The sequence below is a fragment of the Colletotrichum acutatum genome (genome assembly GCF_030867785.1).
Source record: "Colletotrichum acutatum strain CBS 112980 chromosome Unknown BDZ83scaffold_60, whole genome shotgun sequence".
Lineage (NCBI taxonomy): Eukaryota > Fungi > Ascomycota > Sordariomycetes > Glomerellales > Glomerellaceae > Colletotrichum > Colletotrichum acutatum.
In genome coordinates, this window is record NW_026849054.1 from 62,049 (window position 1) to 82,567 (window position 20,519).

A 20,519-nucleotide genomic window follows, 5' to 3' on the forward strand; every position below is an offset into this window, starting at 1 on the left:
CGCTCCTTCCAGTTCCAGTCCAGGTCCAGTCCAGGTCTGCGGCAAGAGCAGGACAAGGCATGTGGCCGGCGGTGTTGGATTGTGGGGCCGGGAGTTGATCCTGTCTTGTCTCTCTCCACGGAGAGGTAAGGTAAGGTACCTTACACGGTGCTGCGTGCCAGTAAAGTACCTTGAGGTAAGGAAGTATAGGAGGTATCTTCGTTTTGGCCTTTTTCGATTCCTGGTATCCGTACTCCGTAAGGTGTAGTAAATTGTAAATTAGGTAGGATATCCCTGAAGCTCCGAGGGATAGAAGAAAAATAAGAAACTCCCGGTGTCAAAGGGCGTTTTCTAAATTCCCCATAGTTTTCTTACACGTCCGGCCGGCACTTGGATTTGGCTAATGTAAGGTAGGTAGGTGGTGCGATGTAGGCAAGATGTACCGTCCAACCTTTGACAAAGTACCATCCGGGATACAACAAAAGCCCATCAACAACACGAACATCAGATTCAAAAATCCATTGCCCATCCATGGATACATCCATCCCACCACACCCTCCGGCCACTCACTCCATCATACTCTGACGACACCGACGGAGCGAACGGCCGGTCCCAAGGGTCACGCAACGATGCTCCAAAGACAGCTAGCTGCTGTTTTGTGATTTGCTGACCTGCAGCTTGTCGACACTCCCATCGCAATTCCGCCCAAGCTTCCTGGTCCTTCGCCGACATGGATACCTACCTACCTATATTGCTCGACGTTGGATCGGCAGCTCTTGGGGTCACATTGAGAGAGAGGTCCTGGAGGTTCTTGGGGACAGCAACCCAGGTCACAGCTACCAGGCAGCCATATGGAATTCCCTCCGGCTTCCTGTACACACAGACTTCTGCAGGTCATGGCGGCGAGGCGAGGAGAAAGAACCCGCGTTCCGCACCGTTCGCGTTCGCCCAGGTCAGGACTGGTGTACACAGTAAGGTAATAGTCGGGAATCAAGAAAAGCATCGTGCCATCGTCTTCCGCGGATCGCCTTTCAGGAGGTCGAAGAGAAAAAAAGGGACCCGAACAATAAGGTAGGAAACACACGGCGTGATGGGCTAGGGCCGGCAGCCTGCCGACAGGGGCACGGCGCGCCGAAAAATCAATGTAAGATGAGACTTGAGAGAGATCTCATCCCACGGCTCACGTCCCACCGTTCCCTCACGTCCCAACGTCCACTTTCCACACACGGCCCAATGTCCTTTCTCACTTTAGAGATTCCCGTCGCACCAATGCCCCTTCCATAGAAACCAGCGTCAGTGATCCGTCGGCATCATCTTCGTCCAAAAAAAAAGTATGGACGACCTTTCGAAGTAAAAAGGCTGTTGGTGCGCTACCGGTACTTCTGTAGGTAATTCGTTACTTTACGTCCGTATGGCGTCGTGTTTGTGCTGTGCGGCAGTATGGAAGTCAACCCAAGTACGTGTGTGTGCGACGTGAAGGTGCTGTGCACCGGCTAGCCACCCCTTGATTGATCTTACTCAGTGCGCGTGGCAACAGTGCACTGCTCAGCTTTAAATTCACCATCCTTTTTTTTTTTTTTTTTTTTTTTTTTTTGGAGGGGGGAATAGCCTTCTTCATTTTTTGAATCTTGCACCTCACCTCACATCGCGGGACTTGGAGAGAACATGTCGCATCCCGGGGAACCTTGCCCGCCGACCCGTCGTCCTCTTCTCTCTCTCTCTTCCTTTTCTCTGCACAGTAAGGTAGACTCCTAAACTCCTAACAGTAACAGAAAGTCTATTTACCTTTTCAACCATGAGTATACTTCTTCTGCCTTCAGATCGGACCTGGCCCCGCCTTCCCTTAGTCGGGCGAGGATCCCGCCGTGGATCTCGTCGGCTTTAGGAGTTTTGCCCATTGTCCGCCAAAGTCCGTTGTCCAATCGCCTACGGAGTATACCTGGCAATGGGCATTATCCATACTCAACTCTACCATCCCCTTCCCTGTTCCCCTTTCCCTTTCCCCGTGCCATGTTTTGTAGTAACATGCTTGGATGCCACATGCCACACACCATGCCGTCGAGAACCTACTTTACCGTCAGCTTGTCGCAAAACATTAAGCTATAGAAGGGATGCGATCAACGGCAGTTCAGGGTAGCTCAGGTACATGCTTTCTTCAATAGCCGATCACCGACGCCTTGCTTTGACTGGAGGAGAGATCTGATCTGATCTCAGAACCGAGTAAGAACGAGCTACTCAGAAAAGAACGGTAGCAGCAGCAGCAGCCGGCTACGCATCGAATCGCTGCCACGCCCCAGAGATATGGATCGATAGAATGCGCGGACGGTGTTGCTCACGATCCAGAGCGTATGCAGCAGACTTGGAGATCGAGGCAAGGACCATTACATATAGACAAGTAAATGTGGCAGAGACTGTCATTTTAATGATATACGAACGGCAACTGTCCGCATGCAAGACCTGCGTTTGTAGAACTCGCAGAAAATCAACGCCGATCCCTTTTTTTTTATTTAGCACCCGTCTTCCGGGTCGCCGAGTCCCCCCGTCTAAGAAATCGCCCCAGTGCCGAGTCCGAATCCCCATCCTCTACGACATGAATACCATTGCAAGACCGAATATGCATGAACCAGCAGTAGCACCCTAGAGAATATGGCACAGAAGCCCCCCCCGACGTCGGTACGACTGGGGGAAAAAACGATGGAAAAAAACACGCCTGGGTATTGACTTTGGGTGTGTGTATGAGTTTGGTGGGTAGGTGGAGGAGGGTGAATGGAGGGTGTGGATGTGTGTGTAAGAGACGAGCCGCCTATGCCACACGGGAGAGATAGGCCTTCCAGGCCTTCCTACGGTATCTCTCAGCCTCCGATTGAGGATCACCCGCCTTCAGGATACCACGGCCGACGATAACGACATCGGTGCCGCAAAGCTCAACAAGTTTCTGCGGCGTGTTGTATTGCTGTCCCTTACCGTCACCCGCAACGGCGCCGTTCTCCTCGTCACCTTCCGGCGGCAATTGGCATCCCGGTGTCATGTGAATGAAGGAGTCTTCCGGCTCGGTGTTGAGGCTCTCCTGGGACACGAAGCCCATGACGAAGTTCTTGTTCTCCCTGGCCGCTTCGACACAAGCGTCGGTGTACTCCTTGTTCATAAAGTTGCCGGCACTGGACATCTGCGCCAGGATGAGAAGACCACGGTCCATGGGGGCCTCCTCGATTCCGGCGTACAGGACCTCGTCAGAGCTGTGAGACTCGTTTCTCGGGAACCGAGGGGAAGGCGCGGGTTCGAAGTGTTGTGTCAAGGTCGTGATGGAGACGATGCTGCCCTTGCGTCCGTTGACGTCGGATGGTCGTGGAGTGCCAATGGTATGTTCATAAGAGTCCCCATTGTTGTCCTCATCATAGTCGTCGAAACTCTCCGACCTGGGGGTTCCAACCGTAACCGACGTCTTGACCTCGTAGGGGTACCTTTCGCGCCATCTTGCGGCGGCCTCTGCAAGAGCTGTGACGGCGGCTTTGCCTGGAACCATGTTGACGTTGATGATGTGCGCCCACTCGATAATCCTTGCCGATCCAGCGACGTATTGCATCTGGACCGTGTTGCCAATGTCACCGAACTTGCGATCCTCAAAAATCAAGAACCCATGCTTGCGAGCTAGTGCGGCGAGCTTAGCGCCAGTGCCAGTTTGCGGGTTGAAGTCCCAGCCGGAAACGATATCGTGATGTGTCTTGAGGACGACAATGGACGGTCCGACCTTGTCGGCGAGGTAAAGCAACTCTCGTGCGGTGGGAACGTCGGCGCTGAGGCAGAGATTGGATGCCTTCAAGTCCATCAATCGGAGGAGGTAGGCTGTGAGCGGATGGCTGGCGGATTCGGCGCGGCCGGCGAAGGTCGCCTTCAAAGTGCCGTGAGAGGTCATCCTAGCAGATGTCTCTCGGTTCGTTAATACTATGGTCGAATGCGCGTAAGGGACGTGCTGCGGTGCGGTACCAGGTTCGTGGGATTGGTGCACTACGGCGAGGCTTCCAATTGAAGAAGGTATGTATGGCGGTGGAGAAGGCGAAGGTGCCTGTGCTGGGTTGGGTGAAGTTGAAGCCGAAGAGGGGGATGCCGAGCAAGCGGGAGGAGAGGGGGTGGATTCGGAAGTGACGAAGATGGCTGAGAGAGCGCAAACAGGGTTTTTGTATGGTGAGGTACGAGGACCACACAAGAGGGCGTTGCAATTGCTCAGATCTGGTTTGTGCCGTGCCGGGCTTGGGCTTTGACTTTCAATTGAGAGCTTGACTAGATGCAACGTGGGCGTGCCGTGACGTGAGGGAGAGACAGACGAAGACCCGACCAGAGAGTAAAAGGGAAAGGAAGCGCGAGGCGGGAGGCCAGAATAATAAAGTGACGAAACAAGGTGAGGTGGGCTGGACCTTTTTTAGTGAGGACTAGAACAGATAATGAGTTAGTGAGAAGTTGATGTGTTGTGTGTGTGGATGTGTGGATGTGTGGATGTGTGTGTGTGTGTGCAATGTGACTGTGGGGGTGCGCTTAAGAGCAGGTACGGAGCAGATAGCCCAGTCCTGCCCACGGTGAGGGAGGTACTCCGTACTCTGTCCCAGACTTCCAGTCCCAGTCTCAGGCAAAGCCGCAAGCCGCAAGCCAGGTGCTGAGAGCGGCCGACTAAAAAATTGTCGGAGGGGAACATGGGAGGAGGGAATGGGGAGGGGGGGCTTGGAGGGGGACGATGGAGGGGTTTCTCTCGTCCGTTCTGCATGTCCAGATCCCCGTCAAAAAAGGGCAAGAAGGGGGCTGGATTGGAGGGAGGGTGCAAGGTACCTCAGAGCCCAGGGGTACCACTTTTGGGGGCCGGAGCGGGAGATCCAGGAAGGAACCAACAAGAAAGAAGAAGAAAACGAAAGTGTACGGATTAAATAAAGAACACAAGAGAAAAAAGATACCATGTCATGCACAGAAGATGGAAGCAGACAGGACCGAACTCAGAGAGTACCTAAGGTAGGAAAGACATTGACGAGAATGTTTTGGTGCTATTAAGTTGGGTAGCAAGCAATATCGGAGGGACCCGAGGGATAGCGCCAGTGGAAGGAACCGAAGAAAGAGGAAGTGACAAGAGCCCATTTGATGCCCTTCTCTCTCCTCCTCCTCCTCCTCCTCCTCCTCCTCCTCTTCTTCCTCCTAATTGAGTATTTTACTTGGTTTATCTGTACAAATATTCGTACTTTACCGGGATTTCTCTAGGTACCAAGGTATCTGTAAGGCAATCTACTCCCACTATGTTCAAGTACCTTGGACCTTGGGCTTGGCGACGAATCCAATGAATCTGCATCAAAAGGCTCCTCCATCTGTAGTTTACCTCAATTTTAAAACTCCATGCCCCCTTTTCTCGCTTCTTACACCATCTTTGTCTACCCGTACACATCCCCATCCATATTGTCTCGCGGCATATCTACACCGTCATCTACCGTGGTCCATAAGGTAGCTTTGCCTCTCCCGCTAGTGTGTATAAAGTCCAGCTGCTGCATTCCTGGTGATCGGAATCGGACTGGCTAGGGACACCGCCGTTCTTGGCCGGGCTGGGACATCCCGACACATCCTTGTCGGTGTACGATACTCTGAATCGACCAAGGTAGTAAGGCACTCACTGGCAACTGCAAGACGCCTGGCCTGGTATTCAAAGGCATTAACTATACAGATGCACCATATGGTGTGGGCTAATTAGTCGATAACTGATTAGTATCCGTGTTAAGTGTCCGTAGTCCTCCTAGAACCAAAGCATGCCGACCTTCCATGTGGCATCCCGGCAACCAGACCTGTCCATGCCGCCGCCAATGCCAAACTAAGGGACTGACTTATTCTAGGCATGCGAATGATGGACTACGTCGCCGATGGCCACTTGGGCGAATGATTCAATACATAGCCGACGTCAGCTCCCATCACCTCATCTCACCAAACCAAACCGGCCCCGGAGCTTCAAGAGGCCGCTGACCATACTGCGGCAGATACATTTCACTACCAAACTATGCCCCAGAAGCCGATCCGAGTGGGAAATCATAAATAAATAAGAAGAAGAAGAAAAGAAGAAACGGGCAAAGCTCGAGCCGCGGCATCCCTCAGGCTCAACGGCAGCATGCCTGAGTCGATCCCCACAGGCAGACCGACGTGGGCGACCAGATGAGATGGGCTCGAACCCACCTTTTGCACGTTCTGGAACAGACCAGACATCCGGCAAAAGTATCTTTCTTTCCCCGATCAGACCCTGCAAATGTGACGTGTAGCCCTGTGAACAAGGGTTTTGATGATTCCTTCTATTTGTGGTGTATGTTTTTGCACGCCGATGGAACTGTCGCCGAAGACAGCAACCACCACTTGCGCAGGACCAGCGCAGCCAACACAATGGTGGTGTCGTAGAACGGAAACCATGGATGCAGTGGACGCACCAATCCCATCGCCTCGACTGCTTGACTTTGCGTTGCATTGAGCGGCAGTGCGAATTGTGTCAATCTTCCTGTCGGCCCGTTGCAAAAATATTGTTGGAAGCGCAGAGTATCCGTCTAGACTGAGATGTGATGTGGTGTGGACCAAAGGAAAGCATCCCGGTCCACGAAGACTGAACTTTGAAAGAGCAACAGTGACTTGTACATCATCGTCATTCTCTGTGCATCGCCAATGAGAGGCAGAGGCCGGTCGAGCTCAACTGTGGTGACCCGGAAGGCTGGTTGGGCTGGTTGGCTCATTGTGTGGCCGCAGCCGTCGAAATTCGCCGCCGGAAGCGGCAACGCCGTCTCATGCGGTGAGGCCGCCGCGGCCGCCTCCAGAACCACGCAACGGTGAAGGCTACGGGCCCGAAGCTGTAGGTAGGTGAGCCTGGTCAGTGGTGAGCTACTTGGGCTTCATGTATCCGTATCCATAGCTGCTTCTCTTCGGCCTATCAAGCCCAGGCGGCTGGACAATATCGTGCCATACCCCCGGGCCTTAGTCCCACCAAGTAAGGCATTCTCGTGCCATTTTTGCGAGGGAGAGACGGGAAGTCCGATGAACCAAAGAACGGTGTGTGCTTCTTCCCCGCAACCATGCTACCTTCTGCCGGGAGCCCTGGCCTCGTTCCCTTTTCAAACTTAGCCCAACGGCTTCTGCCGACGGTAGCGCAGAAACGCCGACTCATGGCCAGTCTGTCACACTGTCAAACACGTGCAGACCTGCGCAGTATCCGTAGATAGAAGTCGCCAGGTTGCGGCAAAGCTGGCCCTCAAAGATGCCTGCAAGACGTCCAAGCTCTCGGGAACGGCCTTGGCAAATCCCCGACTTGCTCGATAAATAAGGACCTCCCGCCAATCGTCCAGTCTGATGCCGAGACTATTCCGTAGACGAGCTGCATCAACTTGTGATCTGAGGGCGCGACATTTTCGGGTCCCCGCGATCGGCAACCGCCCGGCGAGGATGTTGGTCTATGGGACCATGTTTTTGGGACTCTGGTTTAAGGTCCTAGGAAAAGACCCGGCAGCATACAGTTCGTTTCTTGCGTCCACTCGGACTGACAGTGACAGCCAAGGCTCACGAGCCAACGGCTCGGACAGCATGATCGACTTGTGGCCTGTCGATCAGACCATATAGAGCCAAAGCGGAATCAAAGGCAGTGCAGAATTCGAGAGCTAGCGAGACTTCAGCAGCGGCAGACTTGTTGAGTAGTTGTTTCAGCAAATGCATACGTATGTGATGACTTGTATGCTCATTGCCGGCAACCGTATTTGTTCTTGGTGGGGTAGAATCCTTGGGCGGTACGACTGCGGGGTGCTCCTCGGAAGAAGATAACGATGGCGGGGTGGTGCAAGGCTGAGCATCGCAAGAGAAAGGACGAGAGAGAAAATATGCCTGAGACAAGTATCGATAGGGGGCCAAGTCGTGGGGTTAGGAAGTCATTGTTGGTTCAGAAGCGCCAGGTTATCTCAGGCGCACGACGTGTAAGGTAGTTGAGATAGGAAGACCCGAGACATGCAGGTGCCTGCCTGCCTGCCTGCCTGCCTGCCTGGTAGTGTTATCTTGCAGCAAGGCAGGTGCTCATCACAAGCGACTTTTGCTCTTGCACTTTGCGGGCGCATAGGGAAGGTCTGGGGTTGTCTCGCAGCTGCCATCGTCCTTGTCGTCATTATAAGGTAGGTTGTTGACGTGAAGGAAATCGACGAGGGATATGAGATTTCGATGCCTGTGTCCATCGTAAGGCACCTGCAGCCCGCCCTCACCTTGGGATGCTTGAAAGACATGGGGAAGATGTGGAAATCTAGAATGCCTAAATGACGCTTGGATGACCACTCGTGTACAGAGTAGAAGGGCATGGTGTTCTTCAGTTGCCTACATCGATAAGAGCCGTGCTAAAGTTCCAAGGTTGTATCTTTCCTTCTCTCTTATCATGCCTTGGATGTTACCTTGTGCAATGCTCAGGCTCCAACGGATAGGTAGGCCACGGCCATATGCCACATGACTGACATATGGTGCTATTGTCCATCACCCTCAAGAGAGAGGCGCTCGAACAAGAATTACAACGCAAAGTAATGCATGCTCGCTTGTGCAATTGACGTTTCTTCTTGGAGACAATATGAACGAAAGCGAAATTAGGAAGCGAGGGTCCGCATCAGCCTGTCCATCAACCAAGCTGAATTGCCTCGAGGTGTCTTATCTCTCTCTTAGCTTGTATCTTCTTATCACTGCTAGATTCAAAAGGCCGCTAACACAATACCTTGGGCTGGGTCATTTTGGGTAGGTTGAACCTACCAGAGGCTGGGGATAATTGAAACCTGCGAATAGCAGCGTGCCTGGCGGTCTTTACCAACGCAGCAAGGTAAGACAGGAACCTTAAGGTGTGCTGCCGCCTGCGTTTGTCTCCGCCTTCGAACCCTTGTCGAGAGGCAACTTGGCGAAAATGGCAACTGGAGTCGAGAGAGTGCGCCCACTGCCGATCCGGAACACCTGCGAGATACGTAAGACTGGCCAAACAGCGGTTGCTACCTACGTAAGGTAAGGTAGGTATGGTCGGGCGAGCATGGGGCGGCAGGGCAGAAGACCCGCTTGATGAAGTACCTCGCCGTAGAAACCCAGGCAAAGAGATACCTTGCCTTACGCGTCCAGATGGATTCTGTACTCCGTGCCTAGTGTGCGAATGAACAGTGGGTGGAAACTTATCCTGTGAGATCAGAATGGAAGAGAAAGGAGAAGCCAAGCAACGATAGCGTGCCGCAATCTGTCACTTTGGGACCTTGGGTCGACTTGACACCGGCTAAGCTTGCTCAAGCTGAGAAAAAGCAGTAAGCTGGCACCGCAGGCCCTTGAACAATTTCAGCCCACCACTCCGAACGTACCGTCCGATCCCACATCAGCACAGGCGTCTGCTATCTGTATCATTTACCACTGCGCTTGCTGCCTCTCGAACACTCCTCTCTGTTCCACCTCCTCTTCCACCAAACCATCCTACACGTGTCGCCTTTGTCCGTCAATCCGATCCAACCTCTTTTGCGCCTACCGACTTCCACTCCGATAGCTCATCTCCGCAAAGTTGGCTGACGATTCTGCACCCATCTCCATCCCTTGTCTTGGGCGACGAATCCTGTCACTAGGAGCCACTTATCGATCTACCGTGTAACCTCCACTGGAACACCGGCTGCCTCGGTCGCCTCATCCACGCCGTTTAAAAGCTCTTCACGCCCCATTCTTCGACTGGTCAACCTCTTCCATCTATCGAGCTACAGCCTCTAGACACCCATCACCATGTCGGTCCGACAAACGAGGCGTCAAGCCGCCCAAGCCGCCGCTGCGGAATCAGCCAAAGTTACAACCACCGGACCAGCCGACCAGATCGCGATGAATGGCAATGGCAACGGAACCTCAGTGACGGAAGCTTCGGAAGATGGCCCTAAGGAGAATATCTTCCTGTTCTGGCCCAACATCATCGGTACGTCTGTCTGGCAAGCTGTAGGCATGCTAGCACACAGCTAACAACTGTCCCGTGTCAGGCTACTCGCGCATCGTGCTCGCCATCGCCTCCCTCTACTACATGCCCCTCCACCCGCGAACCTGCTCCTTACTATACAGCGTGTCCTGTCTCCTAGACGCTCTCGATGGATACGCCGCTCGTGCCTTTGAGCAGTCCACGCGCTTCGGCGCCGTCTTGGACATGGTCACTGACAGATGCACAACCTCGTGCCTGCTGGTGTTCCTGTCCTGCGCGTTCCCTCGCTGGACCATCGTCTTCCAGATGCTCCTCTCACTTGACTTCTCGAGCCACTACATTCACATGTATACCACTCTTACCATGGCGGGTTCCGAAAGCAGCCACAAGAACGTCGACGAGAGCCGCAGCTGGATCTTGCACTTGTACTACACCAACAAGGTCTGTTACACTTTCAAGCGCTATGAACCCGACGTTTGAGCTGACCTGATACCCTATAGACTGTTCTCTTCGTCTTTTGCGCCCTGAACGAACTATTCTTCATCGCCCTCTACCTCTTGTCCTTCTCCTCGCCGCTTCTCTCGCCCTCTCTCCTCAACTCTGTCTCCAACTCAGAGGCAATGCAAATCCAGGCCGGCGCGCAGGTCAACACGTCGCTACTCAGCCAGATCTTCCCGAATCCTTACAGCGCAGCAGCTCTCGAGCTTGCGCGTGCGAATAAGATGGATTCCTTTTGGCCGTGGGTCCTTACTGCCATCAGCTTCCCCGTCATGGCTATGAAGCAGTTCATCAACATTGTGCAAATTGTCAAGGCGAGCAAATGGCTTGCTGAGGGTGATCTGGCCATGAGGAAGGCGCAGGGCTTGCCCCGGAAGAAGTCCAAGAGCACCTAAATCAGCAAGCAAGTGGCGTCGAGCGCACTTGCACCACCGGACGCTGCTTCTGGCGTCAACCCGCTTACGAAGGAGCTTGCGTTACAGAGCGCGCCTTCTCCGTTAGAACCTGGCAGGGGAAGGCAGCCGCATCATCAACGACTCTGTGTCGACGTACCGAAATGGCCACGTCACTGGCGACTGGCGAGGGCGCTGGGAAAGGAGAGAATTTAGGAGCTCGAGTGTAAGACCGTGTACTCTCTAGAAAATAGGAGCACGGCGAGGAGCAGATTCCTTTGGCATGGATTTTTAATGGCACCAGGTGCATTCACACATGTCCGGCTAGGAACGTCGAGAACAACCATGTAGGAGAGGAAGGAAACGAGAGTCTTGGCCGAGTGTCAGATTCAGGAGTCTGGAGTTTGTTGTCTTCATTATTCAATTTCTTCTACACATTAGACTAATTGGTGTTTCATCTATTCAAGAAACCGGGCCCACGAGCTCTTACAAATGTTGTCACCGAACATTTCGTCAAGGGAAATATCGCCACGCTATAGTGCTACCCCATCCTCCAACATGAATGAGTCACCATGCGGTTCTGTGACCCCTTCGCTCTGGTTAAGTAGTTTGCTTGGTCGAACCACACCTATACTCATCCACTCGATAACGTAGCGTTCGCTTTACATCTAGCAGACAAGTTCACCGTCAAGCATGACTTACACCCGACCCACCGGGTCCAGCTCCAACCATGATTGGTTCCTTCTGATGACTTCCGGCGGCGTGGTCCACCCCCGCAGCCACGGCCGGCGCCGGAGCCCTGTACCCGGACTCGGAGGGGCCGTCTGGCGTCTTTGCGAGACCGTACCACGCCACAGTCAAAACACCGAGGATGCCGGTGATACAGCTGAAGACGAGGGCGACGATGCCTCTCGAGGTGAAGCTTGGATTTTTAACTTTCCGTCAGTATTTTGCAAAAACTTTACAGCGTTGTAGTTTATCAAGATGCACTTACCCATCCGGAAGACGCGATGGCGGTGTGTTCTGTCCGCTCAGGTCCAGGTAGTCCTTGGTGTTAGCCGCGGCGTTGCCGGTTGTCGGGACGCTGCCTGCTGTGCAGACGTCCAGGTGGTTCTGAGGGATTGTGAGGTTCTTTTGGAGGTCCAGCGGTGCCTCAACAAAGGTTGCCATGAGACCGGAGGTTACGTGCCACTCGATGTGGCAATGGAACAGCCAGACGCCTGGGGTTCACAACTGTTAGAAAACGCGATGGTTACATCAAGAATAAGAAACAGTCAGATGTCGGACTGTGTACACCAACTCACCAGGATTGTTTGCTCTGAACCGCAAAACGATGTTTCCATTCGGCCAAACAACGAGGGTATCGCGACGCATCGGCGTAGCAGGGAAATCCGCCTCCGTGACATTGGCATCAGCGAACGTGCCACCATCTTCGGCGGCGCGGTACAGCGCCTGGAAGTCGTGGCCGTGCAAGTGGAAGGGGTGACGGCCCGGGTCGAGGTTGTTGACGACAATCTGGACGACCTCGTTGCGCTCGAGCACAAAGGGGTGCGTGTATGTGCCGTATACCTCGGCATTTGTCGCCGCGTCACCAGCGGAGAGAACGGTGTAGAGGGTGGGTACCTTGGGTGCCTTGTAGGTGATGTTGTTGAAGAAGGCGTAGTTTGCGCCATCGCCGAGATTGTCCATGATGACATCGAGCTCAACAGTCTGGGAGGGTTCTGGGAGGAGGGGTTGCTTGTCGTAGGGAATGAGGGTCATGTCATCAAAGGGGGCGAAAGTGTCGAGCGTCGCCGGAGGGTCTGTAGGTTTCGAGTCATCGTAGACGAGCCAGCCGGTTACGTTGTAGTTAAGGTCATCCGGGAGGGTGTCGAAGAGGGACTATTTGGTGAGCTTTGTGTGTGAGAGATACGGTTTGGAGCTAAGTGGTAACTTACAGTATCCATGCTTCCCACAATCGCAAAGTTGGACGAGGTATCATTACGAGTCGTTACGAGGAAGCTATACCGCTGAGCAGCAGAAATATAAATCATGCTTGCCTCCGCGGGCTCCGTGTAGACGCCGTCGACCTCGACAATGGAGATGTTGTGACCCTCGATCCAGACATATTGCCCAGCAAAGGCTGCCACATTGACCAGTCTGAAGAGATACGTCTTGCCGGGTTGCACAGGGACTTTAAGGTTTTGCGTGTCGTTCATGAGAGCGGCTTGCGGGACGGGCTCTGCACCCGTTGGGTTGCCCTTACTCATGAAGGGAGGAATGAGGTCGGCCATCTGGTCATGGTACCAGTCGGACAGAGATACAACGACTTCTTCATCGTATTGATCCTTGAAGGGCGAGCTTGGGTCATGGATGACGAAGACTTGTCGCAGGCCGTCGGGATATTGCGACTGAGTATGGGAGTGGTACCAGTATGTTCCCGGCTGGTTGATCTACACTCGACTGTCAGAAAACCTCTCTCATCACCTTCTCAGAGAGCAATACATGTACTTACGGTGAAGTTGTAAGTGAAAGACGACCCCGGCGGAATGGCGCACTGGCTGACTTGCGCCGGTCCGTCCATGTGGGTTGTGCCGTTCATGTAGAGGCCGTGGAAGTGGAGGGAGGTCGACTGGTTCCCCAATTGGTTATGGGCATTGATAATAATATTGTCTCCGACATTGGCATCGATGCGAGGAATCGGCCATTGGCCGTTGATTCCAATTGTCGGACGGTCGAAGGCACCGTCTGGGTTTGCCGTCACCCAGCCAATGTTGAAGTCATATGTGACTGTGGCAGCGTAGGCCGTCTGCGCGATGGCGGAGAGGAGGGCCAAAAGGCGTGTTGTACCTGTCATGTTTACTTCTTCTTTCTTCTCCTGCTTCTCTGTTTCGGTCTTCGCTATTCTGTGATGCGCAGGGGAGGATAGAATTCGCCAGGAGCAAGGCGGCGGAGAATGACAAGTCTCGCAGTGACACGAGCGGCTTCTTGTGTATCCCTTCAGACAAATTGATCCGGGGACAGACCGGATGCAAGAAGAATACACATCGTTGCAAAGAAAGGGAAACGGGCCCTCTACAAAGCTTCCGTTCGATTTGGGTCAAGTCAGTCAGTCTGGCTGACTGGCTCTCCTCTCTCTCAACTCGCTTCAAGTAAACGGCAACTTCTGGCGAGGAGGACCAATGCTTGCCACCCTGGCTGGGGTGGCCCTTCCAGTTTTCACCCCCTCCTCCCCTTGTCGCTCTTTTTCACGGCTTTTGGCACTTTGCCCAAGACATCTTATCAATCTGATCTTCCACTGGTTCCCGACACCTTTCGTTCCAGCTCCTTGGCCGGAGGGGGCGGCTGGGCACACGCTACCTCGTTAGCGCGCCATCATCTATTCAGATGTTACTTGAAAGACCACTGAGTTTTCTACACTAACACAAGCCACTCAGACCCAAAGACCTCAGGCGTCGATGAATAGTGCGAGACGATGAGTGGTAGTAGCGAGAAAACGACTGGCTCGCACGGAACTCGGCATCATTTGTCCATCATGTCTGCTATTGCAGCTTTCAGAAGTGAAGGGTGGGGAGGGGGATCTTTTTCACCTGCACAGGAGATCAACTAACCAGGGGCCCCTACAGCCGAGAAAAAGCTTGTCTCCCCGCGCTAAGGCGAACTCGGGTCTGGCCTGGCCTCGCTTCCGCCAGAAGGTGTCCCCGATGTGGGCGAGGTGGGCAAGAATGGCCTGTCAAAGAAGAGACCATGACTCCATGAGAAGTCGAGAAAGAGGGTCTCTCGACTATTTCACCTCGTCCCATTCCGTCTGTTTCCGTCGGTGCGGAAAGTGTGGAAATTGCTTGTTGGCCTTGCTGGGATTCTCGAGCGAGCTGAACAGCGAGATCTGTCATAGAAACTCAGGATGAACCGATACACGAAGTTGTTGAAGCCTCGAAGGGGTCCCTCAAGAACAAAAGACCAGGTGCGGAGTTACAGAGTATATGGAATCTTGATCGTTGAGGGTCCATTCAGGGTCATTCAACTTATCATGGTTGCCAACCCTTGGCAAGGAGTGACAAGATACCTTCGAGTTAATCTGGTCTCATGTGCCCATTCAAATTTCATGAAAGCTGGCTCCAAATCCCTCAGCCCATCAGACTTTTTTTTGGCGGCGATCGCAATGCTATCGATGGAACTCCGCCATCGCTGTCGAGGCAAACTATTTTCAAGCTGCAAGTTATCAGTAGTATTGTCACGAGTAATGAGTCCGGCCACGGGAACCAGGTGGCTCGATGGTCACTTAGCAGAGATACCAGTAGTCTAGCACATCTTTGAACCCATCTCTGGGCTTGCCGCCGGTATCCCACATCAGAATACCTCCAGCATCCGCCACATTGCTTGTTTGGCGTAGCACAAGTCAACGGCGTCGTACGTTGCCGACATATGGTTGAAGATCGACGATTGGGCGTCTCAGCGACAGTCCATTCCGTTGTATCTGTTGTCAAAGATAGAAATGATGCTGGGCTAAGAGGCAAGCCAATCTGTGTCATCCCATGTCGATCGTCAGAATCACGGGCCTTTCCTCTACACATCGACCATCAGATCAGAACAACTCGCCCACCATCCTTCCCACCCGTCAAACTCTCAAGGATCGAGCAATATCGCGAGCGCATAAGTGCCTCAAGTATCCTTGTTCGTTTGAGGCCCCCTTCTCCATCAATCCGCGCTAAGCAACGCGAGCCAGCCCCAGGGATGCAGCTCTCTCTGCCATGCATGCTTTATCCCCAACACCGTAACACGAAACGAGAAACAGGAAGCTCCCCTTCCAAAATGTACTAAAACCGACTAGAAAAGCTTGTCGTGGAGGAAAATGGTCCGGTCTGCATGCAACAATGAGACCTCGGCGCTGGTCTAATTGGCCCTACGCCTGGAACCGGGTTTTGGAGCTTGCACCACCTTCGTCCCACGTCTCCCTCCTCTCGCCTTCGCGCCCTCGCGTCAACCTTCCCTCGGACTACAGTCGGTCGAGAGCAGATGTTCCGCCCTATTCATAAATCCATGATTGATTGATTGATTAACTGCTACCGTAGGAGAAAAGGTCGGCTGATTATCAAGATATGCCTGCCCTCTCTTATTTGCCCTGGGCGAACTTGGGCTAGCGTTCCGCCTTTCGGCTCGTCGTATCCGTTGCCACAAGACCAACCAGTACCGGCACCCTCATCGGCTAGTCCCAGCGATTATCTGATTTGATTTTATCAGATTAATCTGTGCTTGTGTTGCCCGTCTCCCCTTCTCCACGCTTACCAGACAAAAGTCTGTTTTCCTCTTCTTCCTTCTTTCGTTGCTCGGAATCTGTGACCAAGACAAACGACAAACACCTTTCTCACAGGTGCCAAAAATGACCGTCGACGTGTTTTCAGTACCAGTATTTCTGGTCGTCTTTCGAGAGTCTCTGGAAACCGTCATTATCGTGTCGGTTTTGCTGGCTTTCCTCAAGCAGACTCTCGATGGACCCAACAGAGATGTAGCCGTGTACAAGGCCTTGCGCAGACAGGTAAGGACATTCGATACACTCATGAACCGAGATACATTGCTGATGCGTTTTCCCAACAGGTATGGCTTGGTACAGGTATCGGTTTCTTGATATGCCTGATCGCCGCGGCCGTCGTCATCGCCGTCTTCTACAAGGTCGGCCGAAACAGTTGGGAGGCTCACGAGCTCTACTACGAAGGTGCCTTTTCTCTACTTGCCGCCGTCATCATCACGATCATGGGTGCTGCTCTACTTCGCATTGGTAAAATGCAGGAGAAGTGGCGTGTCAAGTTGGCAAAGGCAATGGAGTCTCCCGTCAAGACCGGTGCGAGCCGGGGTTGGTTCAAGCGCTTCGCCGAAAAGTACGCCATGTTCATCCTGCCCTTCATCACCGTGCTCCGTGAAGGCATCGAGGCAATCGTCTTCGTCGCCGGCGTCTCCTTTTCTGCACCTGCGTCTGCTGTGCCGCTCCCCGCCATCGTCGGGTTGATTGTAGGCGCTTTTGTTGGCTACCTGCTTTACAAGTAAGTTGTATTGCTCTTCCCGATTTTGAGATGCATGCTGACTTTCGCGAAGGGGAGGATCCACAGCCAAGCTGCAAGTATTCCTTGTCATCTCCACGTGCCTCTTGTACCTCGTTGCCGCTGGACTCTTCTCCCGGGCAGTGGGCGATTTCGAGCAGCAAGAATGGAACAAGGTTGTCGGTGGTGACGCCGCAGAGCTCGGAAATGGACCGGGTTCCTATGACATTGACAAGAGCGTGTGGCACGTAAACGTAAGTCTCCCTATATTGCTTTGCCGACGTCCCAATGCTGACCTCTCAAAAGTGCTGCAGCCCAGAGCTTAACGGTGGCGGCGGCTGGGGTATCTTCAACGCCGTACTCGGATGGACAAACTCAGCAACGTACGGCTCCGTGATCTCATACAACGTCTACTGGATTTTCGTCATTGGCTGCTTCCTCCTCATGAGATTCCACGAGACCAAGGGACACTGGCCTTTAATGAAGGCGAAGGCTCCTCGGGAAGCCGACAGGCGTCTCTCTGATGACCGTAGCGGAAGCGAGCAGGCGAGCACATCTGAGAAGGATAAAGGAGCAGCGACCACGAAGACGGTGACCGCTTCGTCGTAGTTGGAAGGCAGCTAAGCGTCGTTGTTGAACCTTCGGAGCTATGGACTATCATGACTGAAAAAGGATACCTATGCTGGCGGACAATGTAATGTGAAAGCTGTCTGTATGATAATGAGGCCAGAAGGGTGGCCAACTTTACAGGATAAATTGAGGTTCAACATTTGTGTGTCAGCCTAGTCAAAGCATTTACAAAAGCCTCTTTATGTGTTCCTCCAGAGTACATGTGATCACCATCCATCAAGGACAACCTAGAAATCCTATTAATGAGAATCAAACTTGGTGTTATCAGGATCGATTACAATGCTGAAACGAAGAGGGAAGACGTCTCTATTTGTAATCAACTGATCTTACACCCTTCCCGTGTGTTGTGAGTTTTGTGTCTCTATTTGATCAATATTCTGGCGTCCAATCCCATCTATCGGCAGTAAATAGTTTGCGCGCCATCTTATCAGCATACATGTTGCCCTCGTACCGGAGTCGTTGATCGCCTGCCAAGCTCCTGGTGAACTCAAACTTCTTCTCTTCTCTGTCTAGTTTTGACCCGTCTTCTGCAGGGACCCAAGTTGCCGTTGCCTGGTTGTTCTTCCATTCGACCTGGGCAATAGATAAGACATTAGACGACATCATCGATCTGATGTATTCCACAATCGAGTCGAGACGTGCTCGAATACCGCAGTTGGTGTGATGCTTGTCGATTTGATAGCTTGGCACTTGCTTCAGAATTGCCAGTATATCTTCAATATCAATGACTGAGGAGTCTGGAATGTTGTCGTAGGAGCTGGGTCCAAAGTCAACGATACCAATGAGCTCCTTGGCCGTAAAGAACTTGAGCATCTGGCCCAGCTGGAACGAGTCACAAGCGGAGCTCGAGTCGTAACCAAGCTTACATTGTCTCTCACGAGACGAGTAGAGGGCGAGGAAATGCCGATGGACTGAAGCAATGGTATTCAAAACACACTCCCGCCGGAACCGTAGTTCCCCTAATCCCAAGTCAGCAAACGTCATTTATTGAAACCAGGGCCAGGAAGCTCACTCTCCAAGCCATCCGGTAGACTCCACCAAAGCTCAGTACGTGGATTCTCATCGAGAGACAATTCGCTCCATCGGACAGAGCCACGGAGAATCAGCTCTCGCGTGTAATTATGGAGTCTAGGCGGCTGCTCTAGCAGCCAAGCGACCAGAATCTTCTGCCTGAGCACATTCTCCGTGTCCAGGCTTTTCTTCTGATTGCCCGCCCGCACCGGTTTGGCATTTGTCAAGGGCCACTTAAACTTGAGCTCGATGCTAAGATATCTTGAGACCAAGGATCGGCAATCAAATCGGTCGGCCAGAATGGCTAGAGTAGTCACATGAAGCATGTTGACAGAGTTGGATTGTATCTGCTTCCCGTGCATGATCCTCATCAAGTCCTCAAAGACCTTCTCTCGGCCGACGGACCGGGTTGCCTCATCGTCATCGATGATTGTGATCCAGGGTAAGTCCCCGGCATCTACTTCAGCCAGCTTGAGCTTGTCCGCAGCCAGGCGAGCGAGAGTTTCTTCCACGTTGCTGGCCTCGGCAAACTGTTTATTGCCAAGAAGATTCTCGAAGTACCGGGAGTGCTTTCTCAAGACGGAAAGCTTGACTCGGTAGGCGACCTGAATGTTGGGGCTCAGGTTGGGCTGGGGCATTCGTGGTGCGCCAATCTTCTTACTGGCAGCTTGCCAAGTCCTGCGAGCCACCGCAATTGTTTCTCGGGATGTCTCGAATGTAACATTTAGAATAATGTCCCCATCGTCGGATATGAGTACAACTGGGGGAGAGGCGCCCGAGGACGGATCCGATGTGTCATCCTGAACTGCTGCCGAGTCTCCCATCGTAAGACAGCGCAACTTGGGAGGGGAATCTCTGCCGCGACTCAGGGACTGACATATATGTCGATGCTATAGTTGGCCATCGCACGGCTTCAGCAAAATATAACGTCAGTCAGGCAGCCGTCTTGAGATTGAATGCGTAGAGGTATACAAAAATCTCATTAATCGTGTCAGTGACCCTCATGTCATTCGCCTCTCTCAAAGAGACAAAGACCCCTTCTGCCTGCTCGATTCCACCGCAGTGGGTCTACCGTGTTTCTTCAACCACATACCTGGGCATTTACACGGTGTGTTCTGGGTGCTGATTAGATAAGATTATCCTCAGCCGAACGCCCGTGGCAGCTGTCGGCTGTAGGTATGTGCCTTGTCCAGGTACTGTTTACACCAGGACAGCGTGGGCAGTTACTTACACAGCACCTGGGTCCTGGGCTACGGTGCGGTAAGGTAAGGTCCCTAGGCCCGTACTCCGTGCCTTACCCGAATCCAAGGGTAGCCTGCGGGATTGGCTGGAGCTAAGTCAAGCAGCTGGCAGGGCACGGAGAAGGAACCTCCACGTTCAGCATGTCCCCGTCCCGTCCGTCCTTTCCAGGTCCGTCTTATTACGTCGCTGGGTCCATCCATGATCCAACCGAGGCCGACAGTGTGCCTTGGCCAAACCCAATCCTCCAATCTCACAGTGTCAAGACCAAGCAGTCAATCGCAGAAACAAACACAAAAGCTGTCAAGCAAACTCTACGGCCCATCTGTCCCTCCCGCCTTTTCGAGACGTTCCCTGGGCCACGCACGATATTCAGCTCTGTGGTGGTCCATTGTCATTGCCAATGCCAATGCCTCGCCGTCACCGACGCAACAGCTGACAAGCCTTCCCCTCGTTCGCGCCATCGACCAAAGCTCGCCGACCCAGAATCCCGCTCCACGCCCCTTAGGCCGCCGTTCAAGCTTGACGAGCTAGCCCATGGCTTTCGCAAGCTTGAAGGTCGTCCTACTTGAGCTGCTGCAGTGCCGGTGACGCTCTCTTCCTCGCCAACAGACTCCCGCCCTTTCGGAACAATGCCAACTTTAACACGCTGTCTCGCAACGCAACGAATACCGCCGTATCATGGGACCGCGCGGATCCTCTCGCCAATAGCTGTGCGATGCGTATGTTCCTCCCTGAATATCAGGGTCGCGACTTCCATCGATAAGCCCACCTCTTCCGCACCTCCCAGGCACCCGCCCCGACGATGTTACACCACCC

The 20,519-nt window shown here is 53.2% G+C and overlaps 5 protein-coding genes across 5 annotated transcripts; 2 read left to right on the forward strand and 3 right to left on the reverse strand.

Annotated features, from left to right (window-relative positions):
- Nucleotides 1-2,782: 2,782 nt before the first annotated feature.
- Nucleotides 2,783-3,892, reverse strand: BDZ83DRAFT_753164 (orotidine 5'-phosphate decarboxylase/HUMPS family protein; the record flags this gene model as incomplete). Its single annotated transcript, XM_060514316.1, has 1 exon — nucleotides 2,783-3,892. One exon carries the CDS (start codon nucleotides 3,890-3,892, stop codon nucleotides 2,783-2,785), a length of 1,110 nt encoding a protein of 369 aa, XP_060363843.1.
- Nucleotides 3,893-9,897: 6,005 nt separating this feature from the next.
- On the forward strand, nucleotides 9,898-11,215 carry BDZ83DRAFT_625136 (uncharacterized protein). Its single transcript, XM_060508483.1, has 2 exons — nucleotides 9,898-10,357; nucleotides 10,417-11,215. Exons 1-2 carry the CDS (start codon nucleotides 10,022-10,024, stop codon nucleotides 10,807-10,809), a joined length of 729 nt encoding a protein of 242 aa, XP_060363844.1. The 5' UTR covers nucleotides 9,898-10,021; the 3' UTR covers nucleotides 10,810-11,215.
- BDZ83DRAFT_625140 (Cupredoxin) lies at nucleotides 11,216-13,323 on the reverse strand. Its single transcript, XM_060508484.1, has 4 exons — nucleotides 12,744-13,323; nucleotides 12,111-12,687; nucleotides 11,801-12,026; nucleotides 11,216-11,728 (listed from the first exon to the last, which is right to left on the reverse strand). The coding sequence occupies exons 1-4, from the start codon at nucleotides 13,077-13,079 to the stop codon at nucleotides 11,494-11,496; spliced, it is 1,374 nt and encodes a 457-aa protein (XP_060363845.1). The 5' UTR covers nucleotides 13,080-13,323; the 3' UTR covers nucleotides 11,216-11,493.
- Nucleotides 13,324-16,165: 2,842 nt separating this feature from the next.
- BDZ83DRAFT_580048 (iron permease FTR1 family protein) lies at nucleotides 16,166-17,429 on the forward strand (the record flags this gene model as incomplete). The annotated part of the gene is made up of 4 exons (XM_060505306.1): nucleotides 16,166-16,321; nucleotides 16,381-16,823; nucleotides 16,876-17,074; nucleotides 17,127-17,429. 4 exons carry the CDS (start codon nucleotides 16,166-16,168, stop codon nucleotides 17,427-17,429), a joined length of 1,101 nt encoding a protein of 366 aa, XP_060363846.1.
- A 390-nt stretch (nucleotides 17,430-17,819) lies between these two features.
- BDZ83DRAFT_580057 (uncharacterized protein) lies at nucleotides 17,820-19,285 on the reverse strand (the record flags this gene model as incomplete). The annotated part of the gene is made up of 2 exons (XM_060505307.1): nucleotides 17,820-18,409; nucleotides 18,463-19,285. 2 exons carry the CDS (start codon nucleotides 19,283-19,285, stop codon nucleotides 17,820-17,822), a joined length of 1,413 nt encoding a protein of 470 aa, XP_060363847.1.
- Nucleotides 19,286-20,519: the final 1,234 nt, after the last annotated feature.